The following is a 25,056-nucleotide window of genomic DNA, read 5'->3' as shown; positions in this document are numbered from 1 at the left end:
TGACGACATCGCCAAGCGCGGTCCCGGTGCCGCGGCGCTGCCGGAGCTCGGCCCGCGCCGCCGCCGCCGCCGCCCGGCCATGAGCCAGTTCAGCTTCGGGGCGGCCGCGCCCGGCGGCGCCTTCGGCCTGGGCGCGCCCCGAGCCGCCGCCGCCGCCGCCACCACGGCCACCAGCGGCTTCTCCTTCTCCGCGCCGGCGCCCGCCCCCGCCTCCACCGGCTTCAGCTTCGGCAGCGCGGCGCCGGCGGCGGGCGGCAGCCAGCCCGCCGGGCTCTTCTCCTTCAGCAGGCCGGGCACGGCCGCGCAGCCCTCCGGCTTCAGCTTCGGCTCGGCCAGCGCGGCCCCCGCCGCCACGACAGCCGCCGCCTTCTCAATGGGGTGAGAGCCGGGCCCGGGCGGGACGGACAGAGGGACGGAGGGAGCGGGGTCCCGTGGGTGCCGGGCGAGGGCTCTCCGGGCAAAGCTGCTCGGAGCGAGCCCTGCCCCTTGTGCCGGCTCCTCCCAGCGCCCTGCAGGGCTCGGCGAGCCCCGGCCCCGGCCCCGCTCCGTTCGCACGGGAGCCCCGCGCGTGGGGAAGGGGATGTGCCGCGATCCCGGCCGGAACGGGGCTGCAGACGCCAGCACGCAGAAATGCCGAAGCTCTGCTGCCCAATATCAAACGTCTCGTTCTCTCTGACCCGGATCCGGAGCGCTCTGAATGCTTTCCCGGCACTTTGGGAGGGATTTGCCGATCGGGAGAGGCGGCGAGCTCTGGAGCGGTTCTGCAGAGCTGCTGCTGGCAAAGCTCGCCAGATGGGAGCTGTGGGAAGGGAGCTCAAATGGGGACGAGCAGGAAAAAACAGCCTTGGGTAGAGGGAATGGAAATGGTGAGCTGAGAGAAGGAGCAGCTCCACGTGTACTCCATAAAATGCCCTGTGGTACCTGGGTGGGTGGAGGCCATGAAGGGACAGGCAGTGGAATGAGCCCTGAGGGGAATGGCGGTGGCAGCAGCTGGATGGAGTCTGTTGGCAGAACTGGGACACAGCCTGGCCAGCTGTGCATTCTCTGAAAGGAGCTTTCTGCTGTCAGCAAATGCTCAGGGAGGAAGCCAGCTGTGCACTTGGGTGGATGTGTGTCTCAAGGAGAATGGCTTCATTTCTTTTCTTTTCTTTTCTTCCCCAGGGCAAACACCCCAAAAGTGACCTTTGGAGCCAGCACTGCCACTCCAGCTCCTGCAATCACGGGGGGCTTTTCCTTTGGTGCCCCTGCTGCAACCAGCACCCCCTCGAGCCAGGCAGCAGCCCCGTCTGGCTTTGCCTTTGGCTCTGCTGCCAGCAGCAGCAGCAGCACGGCTGTCTCTGGGACCCCAGGAGGCTTCACCTTCTCCAGTGGCAGCACGAGCCAGGCGGGCACGGCCGGGTTCAGCATCGGCACCGCGGCTGCGCCGGCCACGGCGGCCGGGCTGAGCTTTGGCACGGCCCCTGCGGCTGCTGCCAGCACCAGCACGGCCACCCTGGCAGCTGCCACCTCCACAGCAGCACCCTTCAGCCTCGGGGGGCAGCCCTCAGGTGGGTGAGCAGCCTGGGGGGCGTGGGGTGTCACACTGGGACACGGGGACACAGTTTGGGGTCACTGGGATGGGGCTGCAGGCACAGTTTGGGGTCACTGGGATGGGGCTGTGCTGCAGGCACAGTTTGGGGTCACTGGGATGGGGCTGCGGGCACAGTTTGGGGTCACTGGGATGGGGCTGCAGGCACAGTTTGGGGTCACTGGGATGGGCTGGCCCAGCCCCATCCCCAGTGGGCACATCTGTGAGCAGCAGGTGAGCAGCACTGACAGCAATGAGCCATGGGGTGCCCAGGTGTGCTGAGCAACCACCAAAGGGAGCAGAGGGCACACAGGGACAGGGCTTCAACATGAGGAGGGTAAAAGATTGGGATAAAAAACAAGCAGGGCAGATGCTTGCAGCCTTCTGCAGTGGTTTGGTCTTACTGTGTGTGGGTTGAGGCTTTCTGAAATTGTATGGTGACACTGTGTGTGTCCTGGCTGTCACAGCTGTGCCCTGTGCTGTGACACAGCCTCGGGGGGCAGCTGGGGGCTGGAGCCTTTGGCATGGGTGTATCTGGGGATGCAGTGGGGGTTTGGCTCTGCAGCCCCTGGCTTGTGCTGGGGCCAGAGGTGTTTCTGACAGGCCTGTCCAGGGGCTGCAGTGCTGGGCAGCACTTGCTCTTTAGCCTGGAGGAAGGAATTCCATCTTTTCCTTTTGCTCCTGGTTCCAGGCCTGACCTTTGGGGCACAGCCTTCAACAGCAGCCACCAGTACAAGCACAGCAACACTGACCACAAGCACCAGCCAGGCACCCACCCTGAGCTTTGGAGCCAAGCTGGGAGGTAGGGAGCTGTTCCAGAAAACAATTCCTCAAGGCTCTGGGGACTCTGCTCTCCTCCTGGCTGTAGCTGTCTGTTGGAAGCAGACAAATCTCTTATACTGGGGTGTGGGAAGGGGCCACAAGTGTTTGTTCCTGTTGGTTTGCCTTGGCAGTGGGGATCTGTGACAGTTCCCAGAGCCTTTGGACACTGTGTCCTGTGGTTCTGATTGTGTCCCACATGCCAGATTCTGTTCTGTGCTTGTTTGGGGAGCACAGCGGAAGGGAGGCACAATCTTAAAGGGGCAGATGGTGCAAGACAAGGAGTGGAGGGAGAATAAGAGGGTAAGGAGGTTGAAATGCTGACATGGCCCAGAACCAGGTGTGGCTGGGCAGTTGGTGTCACCCTCCCAGCAGGGCTGTTGTGCAGGGGGTGGGAGCTCAGTGTGCTCTGCTTGTTCACCTGGAGCTGTTTGTCCCTGCAGTGACATCCACAGCTGCCAGCACGGCCTCCACCACCAGCACTACCTCAGTGCTGGGCTCCACAGGGCCCTCCTTGTTTGCATCTGTGGCAACTTCTTCAGCCCCAGCCTCCTCCAGCACCACGGGCCTCTCACGTGAGTCTCTGCAGGCAGGTTTGGCCCTGGGGCAATGCAGGGGCAGCCAGGGGGCTGGGGGTGCTCCCCTGGGGCTGGGGGTGCTGCTGCTGCTTCCTTAGGGCTGCTGCTGCTCTCCTGGGGCTGGGGCTGTTGCAGGGAGAGAGGAGCAGGCTGGGCACAGCTTCTCCAAGGGCCCCGCATGCCATGGCTCATGCCACCTGGTGATGGTGTCTTCTCTTCACAGTGGGTGCCACCTCCACTGGTTCCACTGGGACAGCCACTCTGGGGACACTTGGCTTTGGATTGAAGGTTCCTGGAACCACAGCTGCCACCACAAGCACTGCCACTGGTAGGAACAGGGTGCTGAAAGGCACTGAAGGGAAGGGACACTGAATTCAGTGCTCTGTACAGGTGTAAAGGGCCATGTTAGAGTAGGAGCAGAGCAGCTGTGATTTCCAAAGCCCTCAAGTAACTGAAAACAGCACAGTCTGTCTTCCTCTGATCCTTTTCCATCTCCTTGTGAAAACACAGAAGTTCTCTCATGCACTCAGAGATGCAGGGGAGGAGCTGGGTGTGCTGGCAGTTCTTGGTTCCAGCAGTAAAACACGGGGATATTGACAAGGGGCTGGGCTGGGCATGTTTGCATTCCCTCCTTGACTGATGTAGGATTTGCTGCTGTTCCCTTCAGAGGGATCTGCTGCAGCTCCTGTAGCCATGGGCACCCTGGAGCTGCTCTGGTTTGAGAGGTGCCAGCTGTGTCCCCTTCTGCTGCCTGACTTGGATCTCTTCCTGCAGGGACAACTTCTGCTTCTGGCTTCCCTTTGAACCTGAAGCCATTGACCACCACAGGTGCCATTGGAGCTGTGACCTCCACAGCTGCCACAACCACAGCCACCACAGCCAGGTGGGAGTTTGCTGCCGTTGACCCTTTGCTGCCTGGGCTGGAGCAGCTGCAGGGCTCAGGCTGGGCTCTGGAGGAGGGAGGGGAGATCAGTGAGAGCTGTGGTGTTTGTCTGTGCTGACCTCGTGTCCTGTGCTGCCCTCCCTCCCCTCAGTGCCCCCCCAGTGATGACTTATGCCCAGCTGGAGAGTTTGATCAACAAGTGGAGCCTGGAGCTGGAGGACCAAGAGAAGCACTTCCTGCACCAGGCCACACAAGTCAATGCCTGGGACCGCATGCTGATCGAGAACGGGGAGAAGGTGAGGAGGCCTCCAGAGCAACCCCCTTCTGCTGGCTTGGCTCCTGCATGGCCCTGCTACAGGGGCAACAGGCATCTAGAACATGGTACAAATAGCTGGGAGCTCCCCTGGGTGCTTCTCACAGTCTCTGTGTGTGTCTGCTCTGGGCTTTAGGCCTTGGAGCTGGGAATTGTGCTGTGCCTTTGCTCTGTGATACCAGGTTCTCTTAGGGGAGATTATTCCAAGCTTATTCCATTATTGGAGTGGAATAGGGAGGAGAAATAAGGCATAAGGGAGGATCATTCCTCCCTTATTCCTTATTTTGGTCTGTAAATCTTTGTGGCCATCTCTCATTTCTACCAGAACTTCCATGGTGCTGTCTTCTCCCTCCCACCTCTCTTTGCAGAGCTGACTTTGTGGTTTTCAAGGTGTAATGAAATGTCTTCTGTTTCCAGATTACTTCATTACACAGAGAAGTAGAGAAGGTGAAGGTTGACCAGAAGAGGTAGGAGACCATGAGAACTTGAAATGATTTTATTTCTTCTCTGCATTGTCCTGCTTGGCTGTGGAACAGCTCTGCCATGTCTGCAACATGAAAGGGAAGCAGTTGGCATTTCTCTTTGCAGACTGGATCAGGAACTGGACTTCATTCTGTCCCAGCAGAAGGAGCTGGAGGACTTGCTGACCCCTCTGGAGGAGTCTGTGAAGGAGCAGAGCGGGACCATCTACCTGCAGCACGCGGATGAGGAGCGGGAGAGGACGTGAGGCACCGACCTGCTGGGGCTGGGATGGGCACTGGGCTGGCTCACAGCAGCCAGTGGGACATGGAGCTGGGATGGGGACAGGAGTGAACAGGCAGTGGCTGCTGTCAGATACTTAATCCTGTTTTATGCATGGCAACTTAGATTTTACTCGTACTCCTCACCTCTCCTGCTTGTCTGTAGATCAAGGGGGACAGGGGTTGGGAATCCCTTCACATGGGTTTGGAGCCTCTCTGGCTGCTGTTCCCAGGTCTCTGCAGATATGGAAGCTCGTTCTGATTGCCCACAGCTGCTGTGACTGCAAGCAGCTCTTCAGAGTTTTCTTTACCCATTCTGATCTTGTTTCCTGTGTTCTCTGCAGCTACAAACTGGCTGAAAACATCGATGCTCAGCTGAAGCGCATGGCACAGGATCTGAAGGACATCATTGATCACTTGAACACATCAGGAGGCCCAGCAGACACAAGTGACCCTGTAAGTGCAAGCTTTTATTTTATATTGCTGAAGAGGCAAAGGATATTGAAATCGCTCTCACTCTTCATTTGTCCCCATGTGGATACTCCACTCGTACTTTATGCTGTTTTTAATATCCTCATAAAACAAGATCTGAATAACCAGCTCCTTCTGATATCTATGAAATTGATTTTGGTGCTCCTTATGGCTTTACTGAGAAGCTTTTTTTTTCAGTAAAAATTTCCTTTCAGTATTGCAGACTGAGTTTTTCCACATTCATTTTGAATTTTGCCTTCTCCAGCCTAAGGTGATCAATGGTTCCTAGGTCTAAATTAAAATATGCCAAAGCCAGAGGCATATCATCTAAACTGTGCAGGCATATCATCTAAACTTTCTTGCTGGTATGGAGCAGCAATGTAGCAGCATTGCTGCACAAACTTCCCTGGCCAAGTGGCTGCTGCCTTAGGGAAGCTGGGCAAGGAGAAACTTGCCTTTGACTCCTCTTACTGCTTATGCAGTCTCACAGCTGACTTGCACCTTCTCTTTCTGCTCAGCTTCAGCAGATCTGTAAAATTCTGAATGCACACATGGATTCCCTGCAGTGGATTGACCAGAATTCAGGTGAGCTTTGTCCTGCAGCCTTTTGGGAATGTGAATGGGAAGCAGGAGCCTGTGTGTGAGTGTTTGCCCATCCCTGAATTCCTGAGGATGCCTGAGGAGTGTTCCCCCTCCCCTTCAGGGGCACTGTCCCTTCTGGGCTTGAATTCTCCTGCTGTGCCTGATTAGGGGCCTCTGCTCAGAAGTTACTCCTGGCTGCTGGTATTTTTTACCCAAAAAGCCCTCCTTGAAATGTGTCCGTGCAAAGCAGAGAACCTAAAAACCTTATTGATGCTGTGAAAGTAATGATAAATAGTTCAGCTTCTAAAATAGTGTGGGGTTTGCCTGTGGTGCAGGAAAATTGGTGAGGGGAAGTGTGTGTGTTGAGTGTTATCATCCCTTGAATCTGAAAATGGGAAGCCACATCCAGGTAAGATGGAGCAGCCTGCCTTGATCTGCAGGTGGGGTAACTGGAGGAATAATCTGGGAATTTCACAGTTTCAATATCCTGAGATCCAGTGCTCAGAGGGATGTACTCAGTAGTGAACATTTGACAGTGGAGTCATACTAAAAACAGACAAAAGGAGTTTTTCTCCCTGAGAGTGCCTCCTGGTGAGGGATTCTGGAATTCCGTGCCGTTTGGATTTTAACTTTGAGCAGCCACACGGGGGCACGGCAGAATAAAGCAGCTCTCCTCTCTGCAGCCCGAGTGCACTGCCTGGCTGCAGTGCTGGGAAATGCTCACACCTGGGGTAGCTGCCTGTGTGAAAGCAAACCTGCTGTTCTCCGTGTTCACACAGGATTATTGGCTTAGGGCAGGGTCTAATTGGGTGTTTTCTTTCAAAACATTTCTGCTAAGCTCCACATTCCAAACATGCCTTTTTAGGAAATTTGGTACAGCTCCTGTGCCACCTGAATTCTTTTCAGAATGTGTGTGAAAATAGCTATCTGTTTCCTTTAAATTTTCCTAGAGAGGAGAGCCATTTTTTCCTCTGCCACTCAATAATGAAGTTTTCTTACTGGCAGTGCTTTGGGTTGTATTTTCCTCCTGATTTGTCAAATCTGAGTGACTGTCATCAAGAAAATATTTTCCATTCTGCAGGCAAAACTGTTCAGGGTTGTGTTCTGGGGTGACTGTGACATTAATCCCTTGTTTCTGCCACAGCTGTGCTGCAGAGGAAGGTGGAAGAGGTGACCAAGGTTTGTGAGAGTCGCCGCAAGGAGCAGGAGCGCAGCTTTAGGATCACCTTTGATTGAAACATTACCAAGTTCAAAGGATGGATATAAAACCTCCACAGAAAATAGAGGTGTTTTGGAGCTGAGGACTGAAATGATGACCTGGCTTTTGTTTTCTTTTTTACAATAAAATATGTGGTTTGTTCAGAGCCAGTCTGTGGTGTTGGACAGGATTTCACCTGCTCCCATCAGAAACTGGATGAAGTTTGTACTCTTTGTGCTTTAGCTGTGCCTGCAGACTGGTGAGGTAACAAATGTTGCTTTGGAGGGCTCTGTGTGGTTTTGCATGGCCTGGTTTTGGGAGGAGGCTGCAGGGGTGGCTTCTGTGAGAAGCTGCCAGAAGCCATGTCCACCATGTCCAGCAGAGCCAGTCCCTGGTGGCTCCAAAAGATGGACAAATTGCTGGCCAGGGCTGGGCCAGTTAGGGTGGCAATTCCTCTGTGAAATTTAAGAAGAAAGAAAAACAAATTTGTGGCTCAGTTGTAATTGTGGCCAGAGAAGAGTGGGGTGAAAACCTGTGAGGGAAACAAGTCTGCAGTCACCAAGGGAAGGAGGGGAAGAGGTGTTCCAGGCCCTAGGGCTGAGATTGCTCTGCAGCCTGTGGCAGAGGACCATGGTGAAGCCCATGGGGATGCAGAGATCCACCTGCAGCCCATAGAGGAGCCCCAGGGCAGAGCAGAGGCATGCCTGAGAGGAGGCTGTGAGCATCTGGCTGAGGTGCTCTGCTCCCAGGCTGGAGCAGCTGTCCTGGAAGGCAGAGTGACCCACACTGCAGCAGTTTGAGGGGGGCTGTTGCCTGTGGGATGGACTCATGTCAGAAGTTCAGAGAGAACTGTCTCCTATGGGAGGGACCCCAAACCTGGGGTGCTGAACTGACCATGACCCCCAATTCCTGTCTTCTTGACCATGATCCCCATTCCCAACTCCCTGTGTTGCTGGGGTAGGAGGGATGGGTGGGGGAAAGGTGTTTCTAAGGGCTGATTTACTTCCCATTATCCTTCTCTGCTTTGGTTAGCAATATTTTATTTAATATCTCTACTGTGAAAAATGTGTATTGTATGACTGGCGTTTCACAAATATTAAAATGAGTATTATATGTGTGATATGCTGTGATATAAGTCATGCTGTATTAATTTTCTTAAGTAGTGTGTTAAATATAGTTTTAAGTTATAACAAAATGTTAAAATAGAAACTGTGCTGGGTAAGATACTTTAAGTAAGGACTTGCAGCAAGATAGCGGCCACAGGACACCTAAATCTTTTAGCGAAAAAGAATTTATTGCTCCATTATCAGAAGAAACGAACTTCTTCCCGCCTCCTCTGGTTTAACGATGCTCTTAGGATTCAGAGGAAGAAGTTGACACTGACCAGACAGAATCCTTTGTTTGAATGGAATTTATGCATCGTGTATGAGGTGTATGAAGATGCAACAGGTTATTGTTTTTAAGGGTTAATCCTCTGTTAACGTGGGTCCTTTTTCGGGCTTATTTTGCCCAGAAAGAGGTACCCGGACTGTCCATAACTCTTTGTTTCTATTGTCTCTTATTGTCCAAAATTATTATTTATTTTTTATTTATATTGCTAATTACATTGCTATTTTTATAACCACTTTATTACCATTAAACTGTTAAAATTTCAAACCCAAGCGATTGGCGTTTTTCCCCTCTCCGCTCAGCCCGTTGTGCCCGTGACGCCATCTGACGAGCGATCTCTTCCGGTGCCTCTCTCAGCCCCGCATTCAATATTCCCTCTCCGTTCAGCTGCAGAGGGGAGCGGCTGTTTTTGGGGTGTGCCTGTCCCCTGTCCCCTGTCCCCGCTCACCCCACAGCGGGCACCGCTCGGTGCAGCAGCCCCGGGGCCCCGCTCCGTGCCCGACCCGCGGCCCCGGCCCGGCCGCTCCTTCCGGGGCGGCTCCCGCCGCTCCCCTCAGGCGCTGGCGGTGCGGAGCGGCGGGGCCATGCGGCGGTGAGCGGGGCAGCCGCAGCTCCCGGGTGCCCAGAGAGCCCACACGGGCTACCGGGCACGGCCTGGGCCCGGTGCCAGCCCCGGTGCTGCGGCCGGAGCGGGGGGAACGGGAGCGCGGCACGGCCCGGGCGGGGCTGGGGCCGAGTCTGGCTGTGGGGTGGATCTGTCTCTGGGCTGGGTTTGGGGTTTGCGGGCTCTCTGCTCCGGAGCAGGTGACCCCGGAAAGGGAAAAGCGCTGCTGAAAGTCTCAGTTTCGTTTCGGCGTCGCGGTTTCGCTTCTTTCTTGCCTGACTCATGTGAAACTAGCCAGACACTGCTAGATGCTGTGTTTGAATGGAAGTTATGCATCATCTTGCATCTAGATGCATATGATTTTGGTCACTAAAAATGATGGCATGCCATTTTAAAGTGAACAAACAACCACCCCACCAACACAAAAACACCCGAAGATTCCTTGGGGTACTTTAATGTTCTCAAAGGAATCCCAAATCTGTTGACTTTTCTAGTAATGTTAAAGGGAGTTTTGGTCAAGTACTTTTGGTTCCTTGTGTTTTTAAATCCCGTAAAAACAGCCCAGGAGGTGGAGGAGCTGTAGCAGGGATGTGTGTTGAGCAGTGTTTCTCCTGTTGCCCGATTTCTCATGCCTGTGCTGTGTTTGTGTGCCCAGGGTGAACAGCAGCCTGTCCAGCGATGAGCTCCTCCTGGAGGACCTGGAGACAGAAGGGGAGAGGCAGCTCAAGAGCCTCCTCCACCACCAGCTGGACACCAGTGTCTCCATCGAGCAGTGAGTCCTGATCTGGTGTGCTTTGGGAGACAGCAGCCCCTTGCTGCCCCCTGTGCCTCAGAGCTCAGCTGTTTGTGCTGTTCCTTTGGCTCACAGGTGCAAGTCCAAGCGGAGATGCTTTGGCCCTGCAGCTTTTTACAAACCCTTTGGGGAAGAGGCTGCGGGGGCTTTGAGCCTGTCCCAGTTCCAGGCCCTGCAGGAGAGTGACAAGGAAACCTCCTCTCTCCGGGAGCTGGGGCTCTCTGACTCAGAGATCCTGCTCTGGAAGAACCAGGATTCAGCAAGGAAGGTGGGTGTGCTGCTTTCTGGGGTCCCAAAGAAGGAGGAATGGAGAATCTGACTCCATGTTCTCAGAAGGATATGATATGATATGATATGATATGATATGATATGATATGATATGATATGATATGATATGATATGATATATTATATGATATTTACAGACATCTTTTATGAAAATTTTTTTTCTTTAGAATTTTTCTTCCTGAGAAGCTGAGAGGCTTCAAGAACAAAATGTAAACAATGGTTGTCTGCTGCTGTGGAATGTAACAAGTGGATCTGTGATTGGTCTCATAGAGTTGTTTCTAATTAATGGCCAATCACAGTCAGCTGGCTTGGACTCTTTGTCCAAGCCACAAGCTTTTGTTATCATTTTTTTTTCTATTCTTAGCTAGCCTTCTGATGAAATCCTTTCTTCTATTGTTTTAGTATAGTTTTAATATAATACATATCATAAAATAATAAATCAAGCCTTCTGAAACATGGAGTCAGAGCCTCGTCTCTTCCCTCATCCTTGGACCCCTGTGAACACTGTCACTATTATATTATATTATATTATATTATATTATATTATATTATATTATATTATATTATATTATATTATATTATATTATATTATATTATATTATATTATATTATATTATATTATATTATATTATATTATATTATATTATTATATTATCTATACTAAAGAAAGAGAAAGAATACAGACAGAAGGCTTAACAAGAATGATAATGAAAAACTCCTGACTGACTCCTCAGAGTCCAGCACAGTTGATGGTGATTGGTGATTAAGTTAAAACAATTCACATGAAACCAATCAAACAATGACCAGTTGATAAACAATCTCCAGACCACATTCCAAAGCAGCAAAGCACAGGAGAAGCAATCAGATAATTATTGTTTTCATTTCTCTCTGAGGCTTCTCAGCTTTCCAGGAGAAGAAATCCTGGCAAAAGGATTTTTCCAGAAAATGTGGCAGTGACAGGTGGGCATGGTCTGCTCTCACCTGAGGGTGGTCAGCTTCCTCTGACCCTGTGGCACTCTGGTAGAAAATTCCAGTCCTTTGTAAGCCATTGGTAAAGAATGGGCACTCCCGTATCCCAGCACTGTCCTACATTTCCTCTGGCCTCTTTTCTTTGGTGGAATGGTTGGTGTTAAAAGCTATCGTGGAGGCAGGACTGGGTCCTTTGGAACCCAGCAGGATGTGAGGGTATTCCTGCCTCTGCCTTGATCTGAAACAAATAATTTCACCTGTTTATATCTATATATGAAGGATTTAAATGCTAGAAGAGAAGGAGAAAATATTTCAAAACACCTCAACATCCTGCTTTGAGTATCCTGACAGATCCCTGGCTCCCATTGATGATTTGGGATGGCTCTTTGTAGGGAGCGCTCTCCTTAGGGGCTTGCAGGTCCTTCAGGGGCCCTGGGACAGCCACATGAAAATGGTGCAGAGTTCTCAGACCAAGAGTGTGGTGGCACTGCCTGGGCTCCTCCTTGGGTCTCTTCCAGCAGGTTTTTCCTTTTCCCCCACCTTCACCTTTATTTTTTCACATTCCAGACACAAGAGGCTTTTGTGGTTGTCCTATGTCAGGTGCACTGGGGTGTCCTGCTCTTAATTTGCCAAACTAGAAAATGCAAACCAGGACTTGGGCTGATCCTTGGCTTCCCTTTGTCTCTTCTCCCTGAGTGATAGCTGTGTGCAGGAGAAAGTTGTCTGTGGTAAGCAGGGCCTTGCCTCTTTTCAGCTGAAGTCATGACTTGCTTTGGTGTTTAAATGCAAATCCAGCCCTAGTGTGGCCTGATTAAAGCTTGGTGCAGAGAGGAGTGGTGTTAATTTAGCAATGAAAATCAATGTCGTCAGTACCAGCTGTTATATTTAGTATGAAATGTATTCTGGGACGTTCAGAAAAAAATATTTGTATGGAAAACACTCCTCTGACAGAAAAAAAGAGGGTGACATCAGGGTATGTCTTCTACAGGTTCTGAGAGGAGAATATTTATGGATAAAGCCTAAGTCAGGTAGTGATGTGCAGCTTTGGAGGTGGAGGCCCTGAGTGAAATATTCCACCATGAGTGATGAATAATGTCAGCTGAGACAGAACTTCAGATTGCCTGGGGAGCTCTTGGCAGAGTACTGAGTACAGATTTCTGTTATTTTCAGCTGCTAAGTGGCAGCTTTTTTGAAAACAAAGTACAACAAATGATTTCCGGGAATTGCTTTTCCTATAAACAGCTTTTGTGCCTGGGGGAAGCTGTGCAATGGTGAATGGCAGAAGCTGTGCAGATGTGGGGCAGAGCTACCATGGGGAGCTCTGTTGGGCTGTGCTCAGTGCACGGAGAAAGCCTGGTTTGTTGCCTGAGGCAGAAGGATCTGCCACAGTAATTCTCAAAGTGAGTTTGAGAGCAGAAAACGCACCCCCAGCCCCATGAAAGCGTGTTCTGATGGAGCAGAAGTGCCCTTCCAGCAGCTGGAGTGTGCTTTGGCAGCATGAAGTGGCCTCTGCAGTGAGGTTTGTTTGCCCAGGGATGCTCCCTGCTCTCAGCTGTGCTGCAATTCCTCGGTGGTTTCTGGAAGCTGGCTCAGTGGTGCTGGTTGGGGTTTAGTGCTCAGCATAAATCTCCTCTCAGGTGCCAAGCAGCAGCTGGGGGTCCACTTTTCAGCAAATAAGGTTCTCAGGGTCACAGAATAAGAGCTTGGAGATGCTGTAGGTGTGGGGAAGAACTGCCAGAGGATGGTGGTGCAGTGACTGAATTAGCCTTCAAAGAACATGGAGTCAGATTCATTCATTCCTTCCAGCAGTGGGGATCTAAGAAAATACCGGAGTTGCTGCTCCCAGCTGTGCTTGGGATCGGGGCTGTGCCGTTTGGCTGGCTCTGTGGAGGACCCCGTGCTGTCGCTGATGTTGCTGTGCTGTTGTGCAGGGTTGGGGCATTTGGCTGGCTCTGGGGAGGAGCCCGTGCTGTCGCTGATGTTGCTGTGCTGTTTTGCAGGGTTGGGGCATTTGGCTGGCTCTGGGGAGGAGCCCGTGCTGTCGCTGATGTTGCTGTGCTGTTTTGCAGGGCTCGGGGCTGGGGGCAGCCCCCGAGGCCACGCAGGAGCGGCTGGATGCCATCCGGGAGAAGCTGGAGGAGCGGCGCCGCATCCTGGCGCTGCCGCAGCGCTTCGCGGGCAGCAAGCAGCTGAGCCGGCGGGAGATGGAGATCGAGCAGGCGCTGTTCCAGGGCACAGACCGCCACTCCTTCCTCAGGGCCCTCTACCACCAAGGTGCCGCCCCCAGCCAGGGCTCCTCCTGCACACACAGCCAGCCCCACACGGTTCTGTCTGGCCTTCTGTCCCCGAGGATGTGGTTCTGCTTTGGTGCTGTGTGGGAGGGGATATTTTCCTCTCTTACAGGAGCAGGCAGAGTTGGTTCTCTTTTAAGAGAAGTTAGAGGGTTTTAAAGTGTATTTCTAGGTCTCCTTGAGGTGTTGCATGTAGTGCAGAGCAGCTCAGGGTGTGGGAGGGGAGCTGGGTGATGCTTTGGTGGAGCCTAGAGGTCTGAGTTAAGCAAAGTGCCTGGTTAAGCAAAGTGCCTGCTTTTAAAGTGGGTCACAGGCATCTTTTCATGAAAATCCTTTCATTAAGATTTTTTTCCTGCTGAGAAGCTAAGAAGCTTCAGGAACAAAATGTAAACAATGGTTATCTGCTGCTGTGGAATGCAACAGGTGCATCTGTGATTGGCCCATCTTAAATGTTTATAATTAATTGCCAGTCACAGCCCAGCTAGCTCAGCTCTCTGTCTGAGCCACAGACCTTTGTTATTCATTCCTTTCTATTCTTAGCTTAGCTAGCCTTCTGAGAGCCTTTCCTTCTAATCTTTTAGTATAGTTTTAATGTAATGTATATAATAAAATAATCAAGCCTTCTGAAATAAGGAGTCAAATCCTCATCTCTTCCTTCAACATAAGACCCCTGTGATCACCATCACAAAAGTGCATTTCTGGGTCTCCTTGAGGTGCTGCATGTAGTGCAGAGCAGCTCAGGGTGTGGGAGAGGAGCTGGGTGATGCTTTGGTAGAGCCTGGAGGTCTGAGTTAAGCAAAGTGCCTGGGTGGGACTGGAGATTGTTCCTTATCTGCAGGGGCTGAGGGAAGCAAAGGCACAGAACAGGTAAGAGGAGGAATGACTTGTTAAATCTTCATCCCTGAAGGGGAACTGGGTCCAGTTGAAGGCTGCTCTCACATTTGCCCTCATTTCCACTAAAGAGAATTAAAAGAGATCATTGATGAGTCCATGTCATGGACCTTTTTAAACCCAGGAGCTTAATCTGATGTCCTTGGAAGCTAAATGTTCCTATTCCAGGTAGTGGTACAGGAGGGCAGCATGGCCAATCCTTGCTGCACATGCAGGAGGAAGATGTGTTGAAGGAGTCACTAGAAAGTGTTGTAATGTGCCTGCAGATAGGCAAGTGAGGGCATCTCTGAAAAGGGCTCTGATGTAGCACAGGTGGAGCTGCTGCTCTCTGCAGGTTCATCCTGAGCTGGGGAACCAGCACTTGCTGGGGCTGTTTTAAACAGCCTGCAGGGCCTGGGCACAGAGGCTGGGGTGAAATGGGGTTTCTCCTGTGTCTCTTCTTGCAGTCTGTGTGTTTTCCAGGCTATTGGTGATGGTTACCATGTATCTCTGTTCTGAATTAGATGACACTCAGAAGAGGGGAACAGATGAAAAGGACCCCATGGTTCATCTGGAGAGTGTTTACCAAGAGCTGCTGAGCAAGAAGTGCCCTGAAAAAGTCCAGTCTGCTACAAATGACCCCTGCTCGTCCCCCACCCCACAGGGGTCTAGGACTGAGGAGTCACCACTTCCTGAGCAGGAGGAGCAAGCAGAACAGGCAGCAAGTCCCAGTGTTTCTGCAGCAGAGCCCCAGCAGTCCCCTCCCAGGCCTGTGGTTATCAAAGAGCCAGTTGAGTTTGTCCCAGAAGAGGAGATCCTCAGGAACCGCCTCTCCGAGGAGGAACTGCGGAAAATCCCCAGGTTCTCATCCTACCATCCAGGGGAGCCCAGCAGGGTAAGCTGACATGAACCAGGGTTTATCCCTGCTCAGCAGGATGCCCTGAAGCTGTGTCAGGAGGCAAAGGCTCCTCTTTGCTGTTGCCTTGGAGTTGCTGGGCTGATCCTGCAGGCCAAGGGGGAGAGGAGCCTCCAGTGTGGGGGGAAGAGGGACTTTGGGCTCTGATGGGAAGGCACCAGCCTGGCAAAGAGCTGTACCTGTGAGCCCAGCCTTCCCTGGCTCCAGCAGCTCACCTGTCTATGTGCTCTGTCTGTTTGGGCCTGGCTGAGTCCTGCTGTCACTTTATTCAGACTGTTCCTGTCAGGTAACTGGAGATTATTGCATTTTATAAATAAACAGAGTGAACTGAATAAACTGTTTTATAAATAAACTGAACTGTTTTATAATAAACTGAAACTGTCAATTCTTGATGCAGGCAAGCAGGGTGGTGCCTTGACTTCAGAGCTGCCTTTCTCTGTACACCCACGTGTCCTCTAAATGCCATCATTAGCACGTGGGTGTGAGGGTTGAGCTAATTCACACCTTGAGCTGTGCAGGCTGGAAGGTGTGTTTGCATGGCAAAGGCTGGCTGACCCTGTGTGTGTTCCAGGTGCTGTATTTGAAGAACCTGTGCCCCCGAGTGACAGTGAGGGACCTGGTGTCCCTGTTTGCCCGGTTCCAGAGGGAGGACAGTCCCCTGATCCAGTTCCGCCTCCTGAGCGGCCGCATGAGGGACCAGGCCTTCATCACCTTCCCTGGTGAGTTCCTGCCTTGTGCCTCTCTGTTCTTCCTGACTCCCAAAGGTGCCACATTCTCCTGCAGGGCACTGTGTGCTGCCAAGCCTGCTTTCCAAGGAGAAGCAGGGGACTTCACTCCTTTTATCTTTCTGTTGTGCCATGCTGCTTTCTCTGGGTTGGAAGGGGATTTACCAGGGCAGAAGTGATGCAGTCTGTCATGTGCAGCGTTCATTCAGCATGTCAGAGCAGGCTGAGGGGCCAGCAGATGGGAACACCCATAGGATGACCCTGTTGTCCCCATGCCAGCAGGTGCCTGTGCCCACTGTGCCCTTTCCTTGCAGACACAGAATCAGCCCAGAGAGCCCTGCAGCTGCTGAATGGGTACAAGCTGCAGGGGAAGCCCCTGGTGATTGCCTTTGGGAAAAGCAGGAAACACTTGCCAGAGGCTGACTCTGCCATCCCCAGCTCCTCTGCTGCAGAGAACGCTCCTGCCACGTGAGGGATGGAGAACCAGCAGCCTTGTGGAGTTCAGTGAGCTGTGGGTGAACCTGGGACAATGCAGGACTGCTGGGAGCCCACATGCAGGATCAGACTGGGAGGAGCTGGGCTCTTCTTGAGAGCTAGGCAGTGCCCACACACTATGGCAAAGAGGGAGGGAAGAAGCCAGGTAAATAAATGCACTTATTGTGATATTTCTGTAGTGTGTGCTTATTGCTGTTCATAGTCCTAAGTCATCTAGAGCCAAGTGTGCTGCATTCTGCTGCTGCAGAACTGTGTCCACACCTCAGTCCTGGGAGCCTCCCAGCTCTGCTGGCTCCTCTGGAGAAGAGACTGCCCCAAGCCCTCCAAAGCAGCATTTCTGTATCTCACCAGTCTGCGTGCAGAGCTAAAGCACAGAGACCAGACTTCCCCACAAACGTCAGGCAGCTACTCCTGTCCAGCACAACACAGATCACCTTTGGGAACAAACAACACATTTTATTGCAAGAAAAGGAAACAAAAGCCAGATCATCATTTTGGATCTCAAAACCTGCACAGAAAACAGAGGTGTTTATGTCCATCCTTTGAACAGGGGAGTGTTTCAATCAAAGGTGATCCTAAAGCTGCGCTCCTGCTCCTTGCGGCGACTCTCACAAACCTTGGTCACCTCTTCCACCTTCCTCTGCAGCACAGCTGTGGCAGAAACAAGGGATTAATGTCACAGTCACCCCAGAACACAACCCAGCACAGTTTTGCTTGCAGGAAAAAGAAAAATATTTTGGGAAGGCTTTTTTGGTAAAACAGCAGCAGTTGGCAGCAGTAACTTCTGAGCAGAGGCCCCTAATCAGGCACAGCAGGAGAATTCAAGCCCAGAAGGGACAGTGCCCCTGAAGGGGAGGGGGAACACTCCTCAGGCATCCTCAGGAATTCAGGGATGGGCAAACACTCACACACAGGCTCCTGCTTCCCATTCACATTCCCAAAAGGCTGCAGGACAAAGCTCACCTGAATTCTGGTCAATCCACTGCAGGGAATCCATGTGTGCATTCAGAATTTTACAGATCTGCTGAAGCTGAGCAGAAAGAGAAGGTGCAAGTCAGCTGTGAGACTGCATAAGCAGTAAGAGGAGTCAAAGGCAAGTTTCTCCTTGCCCAGCTTCCCTAAGGCAGCAGCCACTTGGCCAGGGAAGTGTGTGCAGCAATGCTGCTACATTGCTGCTCCTTACCAGCAAGAAAACTGCACAGTTTAGATGATATGCCTGTGGCTTTGGCTTATTTTAATTTAGCCCTAGGAACCAGGAGAACATTGATCACCTCAGGCTTGAGTGGCAAAATTCAAAATGAATGTGGAAAAACTCAATCTGCAATACTGAAGTGAAACTTATACTGAAAAAAAAGCTGCTGAGTACAGCCATAAGGAGCATTAAGATCAAATTAATATAAATCATAAAGAAAGAAGCTTGCACTTACAGGGTCACTTGTGTCTGCTGGGCCCCTGGATGTGTTCAGGTGCTCAGTGATGTCCTTCAGATCCTGTGCCATGCGCTTCAGCTGAGCATCGATGTTTTCAGCCAGTTTGTAGCTGCAGAGCACACAGGAAACAAGATCAGAATGGGTAAAGAAAACTCTGAAGAGCTGCTTGCAGTCACAGCAGCTGTGAGCAATCAGAATGAGCTTCCATGTCTGCAGCCAAGGCTGGCAGAGACCTGGGAACAGCAGCCAGAGAGGCTGCACACCCACACGAAGAGACTCCTAGCCCCTCTCTCCCTTGATCTACAAACAAGCAGGAGAGTGGAGGACTTCCTGCAAGGCTTTGTGGGGACTGAAGGAAGGAACAAGCCTGGATTCAAGATGCCTTATCCCTTGAACCAGACAAACACTGCCTTTAATTACCCTGCCATGATGCATCCCTAAAGCCTTACGAGGGGGCTCGTGCCACACAGAATTCTCTGCTCTCACCACTGCTGGCGCTGAGGAACCATTAACTTTCTGAGATTATGCCAATATTAATAACCTCTTCCCAGAGAGCTGATTACACCAACATCCAAAGTGCTTTTCAAGCTGATTCAAGGGCTTCCACTCACTGTTCTGGTTTCTAAAGAGTAAAATCTAACTTGCAATGCATAAAACAGGATTAAGTATCTGACAGCAGCCGCTGCCTGTTCACTCCTGTCCCCATCCCAGCTCCATGTCCCACTGGCTGCTGTGAGCCAGCCCAGTGCCCATCCCAGCCCCAGCAGGTCGGTGCCTCACGTCCTCTCCCGCTCCTCATCCGCGTGCTGCAGGTAGATGGTCCCGCTCTGCTCCTTCACAGACTCCTCCAGAGGGGTCAGCAAGTCCTCCAGCTCCTTCTGCTGGGACAGAATGAAGTCCAGTTCCTGATCCAGTCTGCAAAGAGAAATGCCAACTGCTTCCCTTTCATGTTGCAGACATGGCAAAGCTGTTCCACAGCCAAGCAGGACAATGCAGAGAAGAAATAAAATCATTTCAAGTTCTCATGGTCTCCTACCTCTTCTGGTCAACCTTCACCTTCTCTACTTCTCTGTGTAATGAAGTAATCTGGAAACAGAAGACATTTCATTACACCTTGAAAACCACAAAGTCAGCTCTGCAAAGAGAGGTGGGAGGGAGAAGACAGCACCATGGAAGTTCTGGTAGAAATGAGAGATGGCCACAAAGATTTACAGACCAAAATAAGGAATAAGGGAGGAATGATCCTCCCTTATGCCTTATTTCTCCTCCCTATTCCACTCCAATAATGGAATAAGCTTGGAATAATCTCCCCTAAGAGAACCTGGTATCACAGAGCAAAGGCACAGCACAATTCCCAGCTCCAAGGCCTAAAGCCCAGAGCAGACACACACAGAGACTGTGAGAAGCACCCAGGGGAGCTCCCAGCTATTTGTACCATGTTCTAGATGCCTGTTGCCCCTGTAGCAGGGCCATGCAGGAGCCAAGCCAGCAGAAGGGGGTTGCTCTGGAGGCCTCCTCACCTTCTCCCCGTTCTCGATCAGCATGCGGTCCCAGGCATTGACTTGTGTGGCCTGGTGCAGGAAGTGCTTCTCTTGGTCCTCCAGCTCCAGGCTCCACTTGTTGATCAAACTCTCCAGCTGGGCATAAGTCATCACTGGGGGGGCACTGAGGGGAGGGAGGGCAGCACAGGACACGAGGTCAGCACAGACAAACACCACAGCTCTCACTGATCTCCCCTCCCTCCTCCAGAGCCCAGCCTGAGCCCTGCAGCTGCTCCAGCCCAGGCAGCAAAGGGTCAACGGCAGCAAACTCCCACCTGGCTGTGGTGGCTGTGGTTGTGGCAGCTGTGGAGGTCACAGCTCCAATGGCACCTGTGGTGGTCAATGGCTTCAGGTTCAAAGGGAAGCCAGAAGCAGAAGTTGTCCCTGCAGGAAGAGATCCAAGTCAGGCAGCAGAAGGGGACACAGCTGGCACCTCTCAAACCAGAGCAGCTCCAGGGTGCCCATGGCTACAGGAACTGCAGCAGATCCCTCTGAAGGGAACAGCAGCAAATCCTACATCAGTCAAGGAGGGAATGCAAACATGCCCAGCCCAGCCCCTTGTCAATATCCCCGTGTTTTACTGCTGGAACCAAGAACTGCCAGCACACCCAGCTCCTCCCCTGCATCTCTGAGTGCATGAGAGAACTTCTGTGTTTTCACAAGGAGATGGAAAAGGATCAGAGGAAGACAGACTGTGCTGTTTTCAGTTACTTGAGGGCTTTGGAAATCACAGCTGCTCTGCTCCTACTCTAACATGGCCCTTTACACCTGTACAGAGCACTGAATTCAGTGTCCCTTCCCTTCAGTGCCTTTCAGCACCCTGTTCCTACCAGTGGCAGTGCTTGTGGTGGCAGCTGTGGTTCCAGGAACCTTCAATCCAAAGCCAAGTGTCCCCAGAGTGGCTGTCCCAGTGGAACCAGTGGAGGTGGCACCCACTGTGAAGAGAAGACACCATCACCAGGTGGCATGAGCCATGGCATGCGGGGCCCTTGGAGAAGCTGTGCCCAGCCTGCTCCTCTCTCCCTGCAACAGCCCCAGCCCCAGGAGAGCAGCAGCAGCCCTAAGGAAGCAGCAGCAGCACCCCCAGCCCCAGGGGAGCACCCCCAGCCCCCTGGCTGCCCCTGCATTGCCCCAGGGCCAAACCTGCCTGCAGAGACTCACGTGAGAGGCCCGTGGTGCTGGAGGAGGCTGGGGCTGAAGAAGTTGCCACAGATGCAAACAAGGAGGGCCCCGTGGCGCCCAGCACTGAGGTGGTGCTGGTGGTGGAGGCCGTGCTGGCAGCTGTGGATGTCACTGCAGGGACAAACAGCTCCAGGTGAACAAGCAGAGCACACTGAGCTCCCACCCCCTGCACAACAGCCCTGCTGGGAGGGTGACACCAACTGCCCAGCCACACCTGGTTCTGGGCCATGTCAGCATTTCAACCTCCTTACCCTCTTATTCTCCCTCCACTCCTTGTCTTGCACCATCTGCCCCTTTAAGATTGTGCCTCCCTTCCGCTGTGCTCCCCAAACAAGCACAGAACAGAATCTGGCATGTGGGACACAATCAGAACCACAGGACACAGTGTCCAAAGGCTCTGGGAACTGTCACAGATCCCCACTGCCAAGGCAAACCAACAGGAACAAACACTTGTGGCCCCTTCCCACACCCCAGTATAAGAGATTTGTCTGCTTCCAACAGACAGCTACAGCCAGGAGGAGAGCAGAGTCCCCAGAGCCTTGAGGAATTGTTTTCTGGAACAGCTCCCTACCTCCCAGCTTGGCTCCAAAGCTCAGGGTGGGTGCCTGGCTGGTGCTTGTGGTCAGTGTTGCTGTGCTTGTACTGGTGGCTGCTGTTGAAGGCTGTGCCCCAAAGGTCAGGCCTGGAACCAGGAGCAAAAGGAAAAGATGGAATTCCTTCCTCCAGGCTAAAGAGCAAGTGCTGCCCAGCACTGCAGCCCCTGGACAGGCCTGTCAGAAACACCTCTGGCCCCAGCACAAGCCAGGGGCTGCAGAGCCAAACCCCCACTGCATCCCCAGATACACCCATGCCAAAGGCTCCAGCCCCCAGCTGCCCCCCGAGGCTGTGTCACAGCACAGGGCACAGCTGTGACAGCCAGGACACACACAGTGTCACCATACAATTTCAGAAAGCCTCAACCCACACACAGTAAGACCAAACCACTGCAGAAGGCTGCAAGCATCTGCCCTGCTTGTTTTTTATCCCAATCTTTTACCCTCCTCATGTTGAAGCCCTGTCCCTGTGTGCCCTCTGCTCCCTTTGGTGGTTGCTCAGCACACCTGGGCACCCCATGGCTCATTGCTGTCAGTGCTGCTCACCTGCTGCTCACAGATGTGCCCACTGGGGATGGGGCTGGGCCAGCCCATTCCAGTGACCCCAAACTGTGCCTGCAGCCCCATCCCAGTGACCCCAAACTGTGCCTGCAGCCCCATCCCAGTGACCCCAAACTGTGCCTGCAGCACAGCCCCATCCCAGTGACCCCAAACTGTGCCTGCAGCCCCATCCCAGTGACCCCAAACTGTGTCCCCGTGTCCCAGTGTGACACCCCACGCCCCCCAGGCTGCTCACCCACCTGAGGGCTGCCCCCCGAGGCTGAAGGGCGCTGCTGTGGAGGTGGCAGCTGCCAGGGTGGCCGTGCTGGTGCTGGCAGCAGCCGCAGGGGCCGTGCCAAAGCTCAGCCCGGCCGCCGTGGCCGGCGCAGCCGCGGTGCCGATGCTGAACCCGGCCGTGCCCGCCTGGCTCGTGCTGCCACTGGAGAAGGTGAAGCCTCCTGGGGTCCCAGAGACAGCCGTGCTGCTGCTGCTGCTGGCAGCAGAGCCAAAGGCAAAGCCAGACGGGGCTGCTGCCTGGCTCGAGGGGGTGCTGGTTGCAGCAGGGGCACCAAAGGAAAAGCCCCCCGTGATTGCAGGAGCTGGAGTGGCAGTGCTGGCTCCAAAGGTCACTTTTGGGGTGTTTGCCCTGGGGAAGAAAAGAAAAGAAAAGAAATGAAGCCATTCTCCTTGAGACACACATCCACCCAAGTGCACAGCTGGCTTCCTCCCTGAGCATTTGCTGACAGCAGAAAGCTCCTTTCAGAGAATGCACAGCTGGCCAGGCTGTGTCCCAGTTCTGCCAACAGACTCCATCCAGCTGCTGCCACCGCCATTCCCCTCAGGGCTCATTCCACTGCCTGTCCCTTCATGGCCTCCACCCACCCAGGTACCACAGGGCATTTTATGGAGTACACGTGGAGCTGCTCCTTCTCTCAGCTCACCATTTCCATTCCCTCTACCCAAGGCTGTTTTTTCCTGCTCGTCCCCATTTGAGCTCCCTTCCCACAGCTCCCATCTGGCGAGCTTTGCCAGCAGCAGCTCTGCAGAACCGCTCCAGAGCTCGCCGCCTCTCCCGATCGGCAAATCCCTCCCAAAGTGCCGGGAAAGCATTCAGAGCGCTCCGGATCCGGGTCAGAGAGAACGAGACGTTTGATATTGGGCAGCAGAGCTTCGGCATTTCTGCGTGCTGGCGTCTGCAGCCCCGTTCCGGCCGGGATCGCGGCACATCCCCTTCCCCACGCGCGGGGCTCCCGTGCGAACGGAGCGGGGCCGGGGCCGGGGCTCGCCGAGCCCTGCAGGGCGCTGGGAGGAGCCGGCACAAGGGGCAGGGCTCGCTCCGAGCAGCTTTGCCCGGAGAGCCCTCGCCCGGCACCCACGGGACCCCGCTCCCTCCGTCCCTCTGTCCGTCCCGCCCGGGCCCGGCTCTCACCCCATTGAGAAGGCGGCGGCTGTCGTGGCGGCGGGGGCCGCGCTGGCCGAGCCGAAGCTGAAGCCGGAGGGCTGCGCGGCCGTGCCCGGCCTGCTGAAGGAGAAGAGCCCGGCGGGCTGGCTGCCGCCCGCCGCCGGCGCCGCGCTGCCGAAGCTGAAGCCGGTGGAAGCGGGGGCGGGCGCCGGCGCGGAGAACGAGAAGCCGCTGGTGGCCGTGGTGGCGGCGGCGGCGGCGGCTCGGGGCGCGCCGAGGCCGAAGGCGCCGCCGGGCGCGGCCGCCCCGAAGCTGAACTGGCTCATGGCCGGGCGGCGGCGGCAGCGGCGCGGGCCGAGCTCCGGCAGCGCCGCGGCACCGGGACCGCGCTTGGCGATGTCGTCACCGCGCCCCGCCCCGCCCGCCCCCGCGCCTTCCCGCCTCCGCGCCCATTGGGTGGCGCGGCCGCCACTCGCGCGATGGCGGCTCCGATTGGCTATGAGGGAGTGAGGGGCGGGGCGTGTCGGGGTTGCTGTGGGGATGAGGGACGCGGCTGCGGTAGCGGAGTGAGGGACGGGGGAGAGACCGGAGCGAGGGACGGGGGAGAGACCGGAGCGAGGGACGGGGGAGAGACCGGAGCGAGGGACGGGGGAGAGACCGGAGCGAGGGACGGGGGAGAGACCGGAGCGAGGGACGGGGGAGAGACCGGAGTGAGGGACGGGGCAGAGACCGGAGCGAGGGACGGGGGAAGAGACCGGAGCGAGGGACGGGGCAGAGACCGGAGCGGGGGACGGGGGAGATATCGGAGTGAGGGACGGGGGAGAGACCGGAGTGAGGGACGGGGGAGAGACCGGAGTGAGGGACGGGGGAGAGACCGGAGCGAGGGACGGGGGAGAGACCGGAGCGAGGGACGGGGGACAGGGGAGAGAGAGAGCGGAGTGATGAACAGGGGTGCGGGACAGGGGACACCAGGCTGGAATTGCGGGATAGGAACACGTACCTGCCAATACCTGCCTCTCATTCAAAAGGCGACATTAAATCAGGAACTTTCTCCACTGCCTGCTTTCTTTGATCACTGCTTGACCTCTTTTTTCCTGTTTAGAATAACAGCCTTTCATTCCAGAGGAATCCATCGATTTCAATGAGATCATTTCTGGAGAATTGGGTGGGTTTTAGTTTAATGTGCTGATGGAGTTACATTCCAATGGCAAAACATCAATAGAAAAATTATTTCCTGTTGAGAACTCCTGACTTGCTGTAGTACAAGAAGTTTTACTTCCTTACCAAAATTTCAGCTCAAATGCTATGTGGAAAGAACTGCTAGAGTTTGGACAATTATCTGGATATTACTGAAAGAAAATTATTTCTCTGATCAACAAATTCCAGGGTGCAACCAGTTCATATGGCTTAATGGCTGTTAGCTGTTGAAGTTTAGCATTCCATAAAGCCAGATAAGATAGCCTTTATCATTAAGTAGAAAGGAAACCAGCTGGCTCTGGAGGCCAAGAAGTAAATTTTTATAACTTAGAAACCAGATAATAAAGGCACTTTTCAACAGAAGGAAGCAATGTCAAAGTTAGCAGCACTGTCTGAGATGGGGACCTATGAATGTGTTGGAAAGTTCAGTGAAAACACCTTTGTAGTACTTGTGGCTGCCAGAAAAATGATAATTACATTTCTGTTCTAAACCCCTACATGCCAGATTTTTACCTTGTGCTTCAGGATACTGACACAAATGGACAGTGGTGCCCAGAGAGAATTCTCCTAACACTGTTTCCTTGTCACTCCTGACTGTGCTGGTGCCTTCCCCTGGAATCAGCTGTTCCCAGTGCTCTGTGCTGCACAGAAAGGTTAAATTTCATTTCTCTGTGTGCTCCT

At 53.6% G+C, this 25,056-nt stretch overlaps 3 protein-coding genes across 3 annotated transcripts; 2 read left to right on the top strand and 1 right to left on the bottom strand.

The window, feature by feature from the left end:
- The first annotated feature begins 79 nt into the window (after positions 1–79).
- On the top strand, positions 80–8,764 carry LOC131564023 (nuclear pore glycoprotein p62-like). The gene is made up of 12 exons (XM_058814280.1): positions 80–378; positions 1,162–1,547; positions 2,259–2,369; positions 2,830–2,961; positions 3,188–3,292; positions 3,739–3,847; positions 3,999–4,143; positions 4,578–4,627; positions 4,749–4,883; positions 5,245–5,356; positions 5,890–5,956; positions 7,098–8,764. The coding sequence occupies exons 1-12, from the start codon at positions 80–82 to the stop codon at positions 7,187–7,189; spliced, it is 1,743 nt and encodes a 580-aa protein (XP_058670263.1). The 3' UTR covers positions 7,190–8,764.
- On the top strand, positions 7,523–16,630 carry RBM41 (RNA binding motif protein 41). The gene is made up of 10 exons (XM_058814358.1): positions 7,523–7,588; positions 8,843–8,884; positions 8,996–9,132; positions 9,547–9,591; positions 9,800–9,916; positions 10,013–10,205; positions 13,263–13,467; positions 14,879–15,249; positions 15,842–15,989; positions 16,310–16,630. The coding sequence occupies exons 1-10, from the start codon at positions 7,523–7,525 to the stop codon at positions 16,465–16,467; spliced, it is 1,482 nt and encodes a 493-aa protein (XP_058670341.1). The 3' UTR covers positions 16,468–16,630.
- A 295-nt stretch (positions 16,631–16,925) lies between these two features.
- Positions 16,926–24,229, bottom strand: LOC131564022 (nuclear pore glycoprotein p62-like). Its single transcript, XM_058814279.1, has 13 exons — positions 24,179–24,229; positions 23,206–23,710; positions 22,037–22,422; positions 21,215–21,325; positions 20,623–20,754; positions 20,292–20,396; positions 19,737–19,845; positions 19,441–19,585; positions 18,957–19,006; positions 18,701–18,835; positions 17,918–18,029; positions 17,454–17,520; positions 16,926–17,141 (listed from the first exon to the last, which is right to left on the bottom strand). The coding sequence occupies exons 2-13, from the start codon at positions 23,502–23,504 to the stop codon at positions 17,050–17,052; spliced, it is 1,743 nt and encodes a 580-aa protein (XP_058670262.1). The 5' UTR covers positions 23,505–23,710; positions 24,179–24,229; the 3' UTR covers positions 16,926–17,049.
- Positions 24,230–25,056: the final 827 nt, after the last annotated feature.

Source organism: Ammospiza caudacuta, chromosome 14 (genome assembly GCF_027887145.1).
Source record: "Ammospiza caudacuta isolate bAmmCau1 chromosome 14, bAmmCau1.pri, whole genome shotgun sequence".
Classification (NCBI taxonomy): Eukaryota; Metazoa; Chordata; class Aves; order Passeriformes; family Passerellidae; genus Ammospiza; species Ammospiza caudacuta.
Note: the sequence above shows the minus strand (reverse complement) of the source record. Positions and strands in the feature narration are given on the sequence as shown.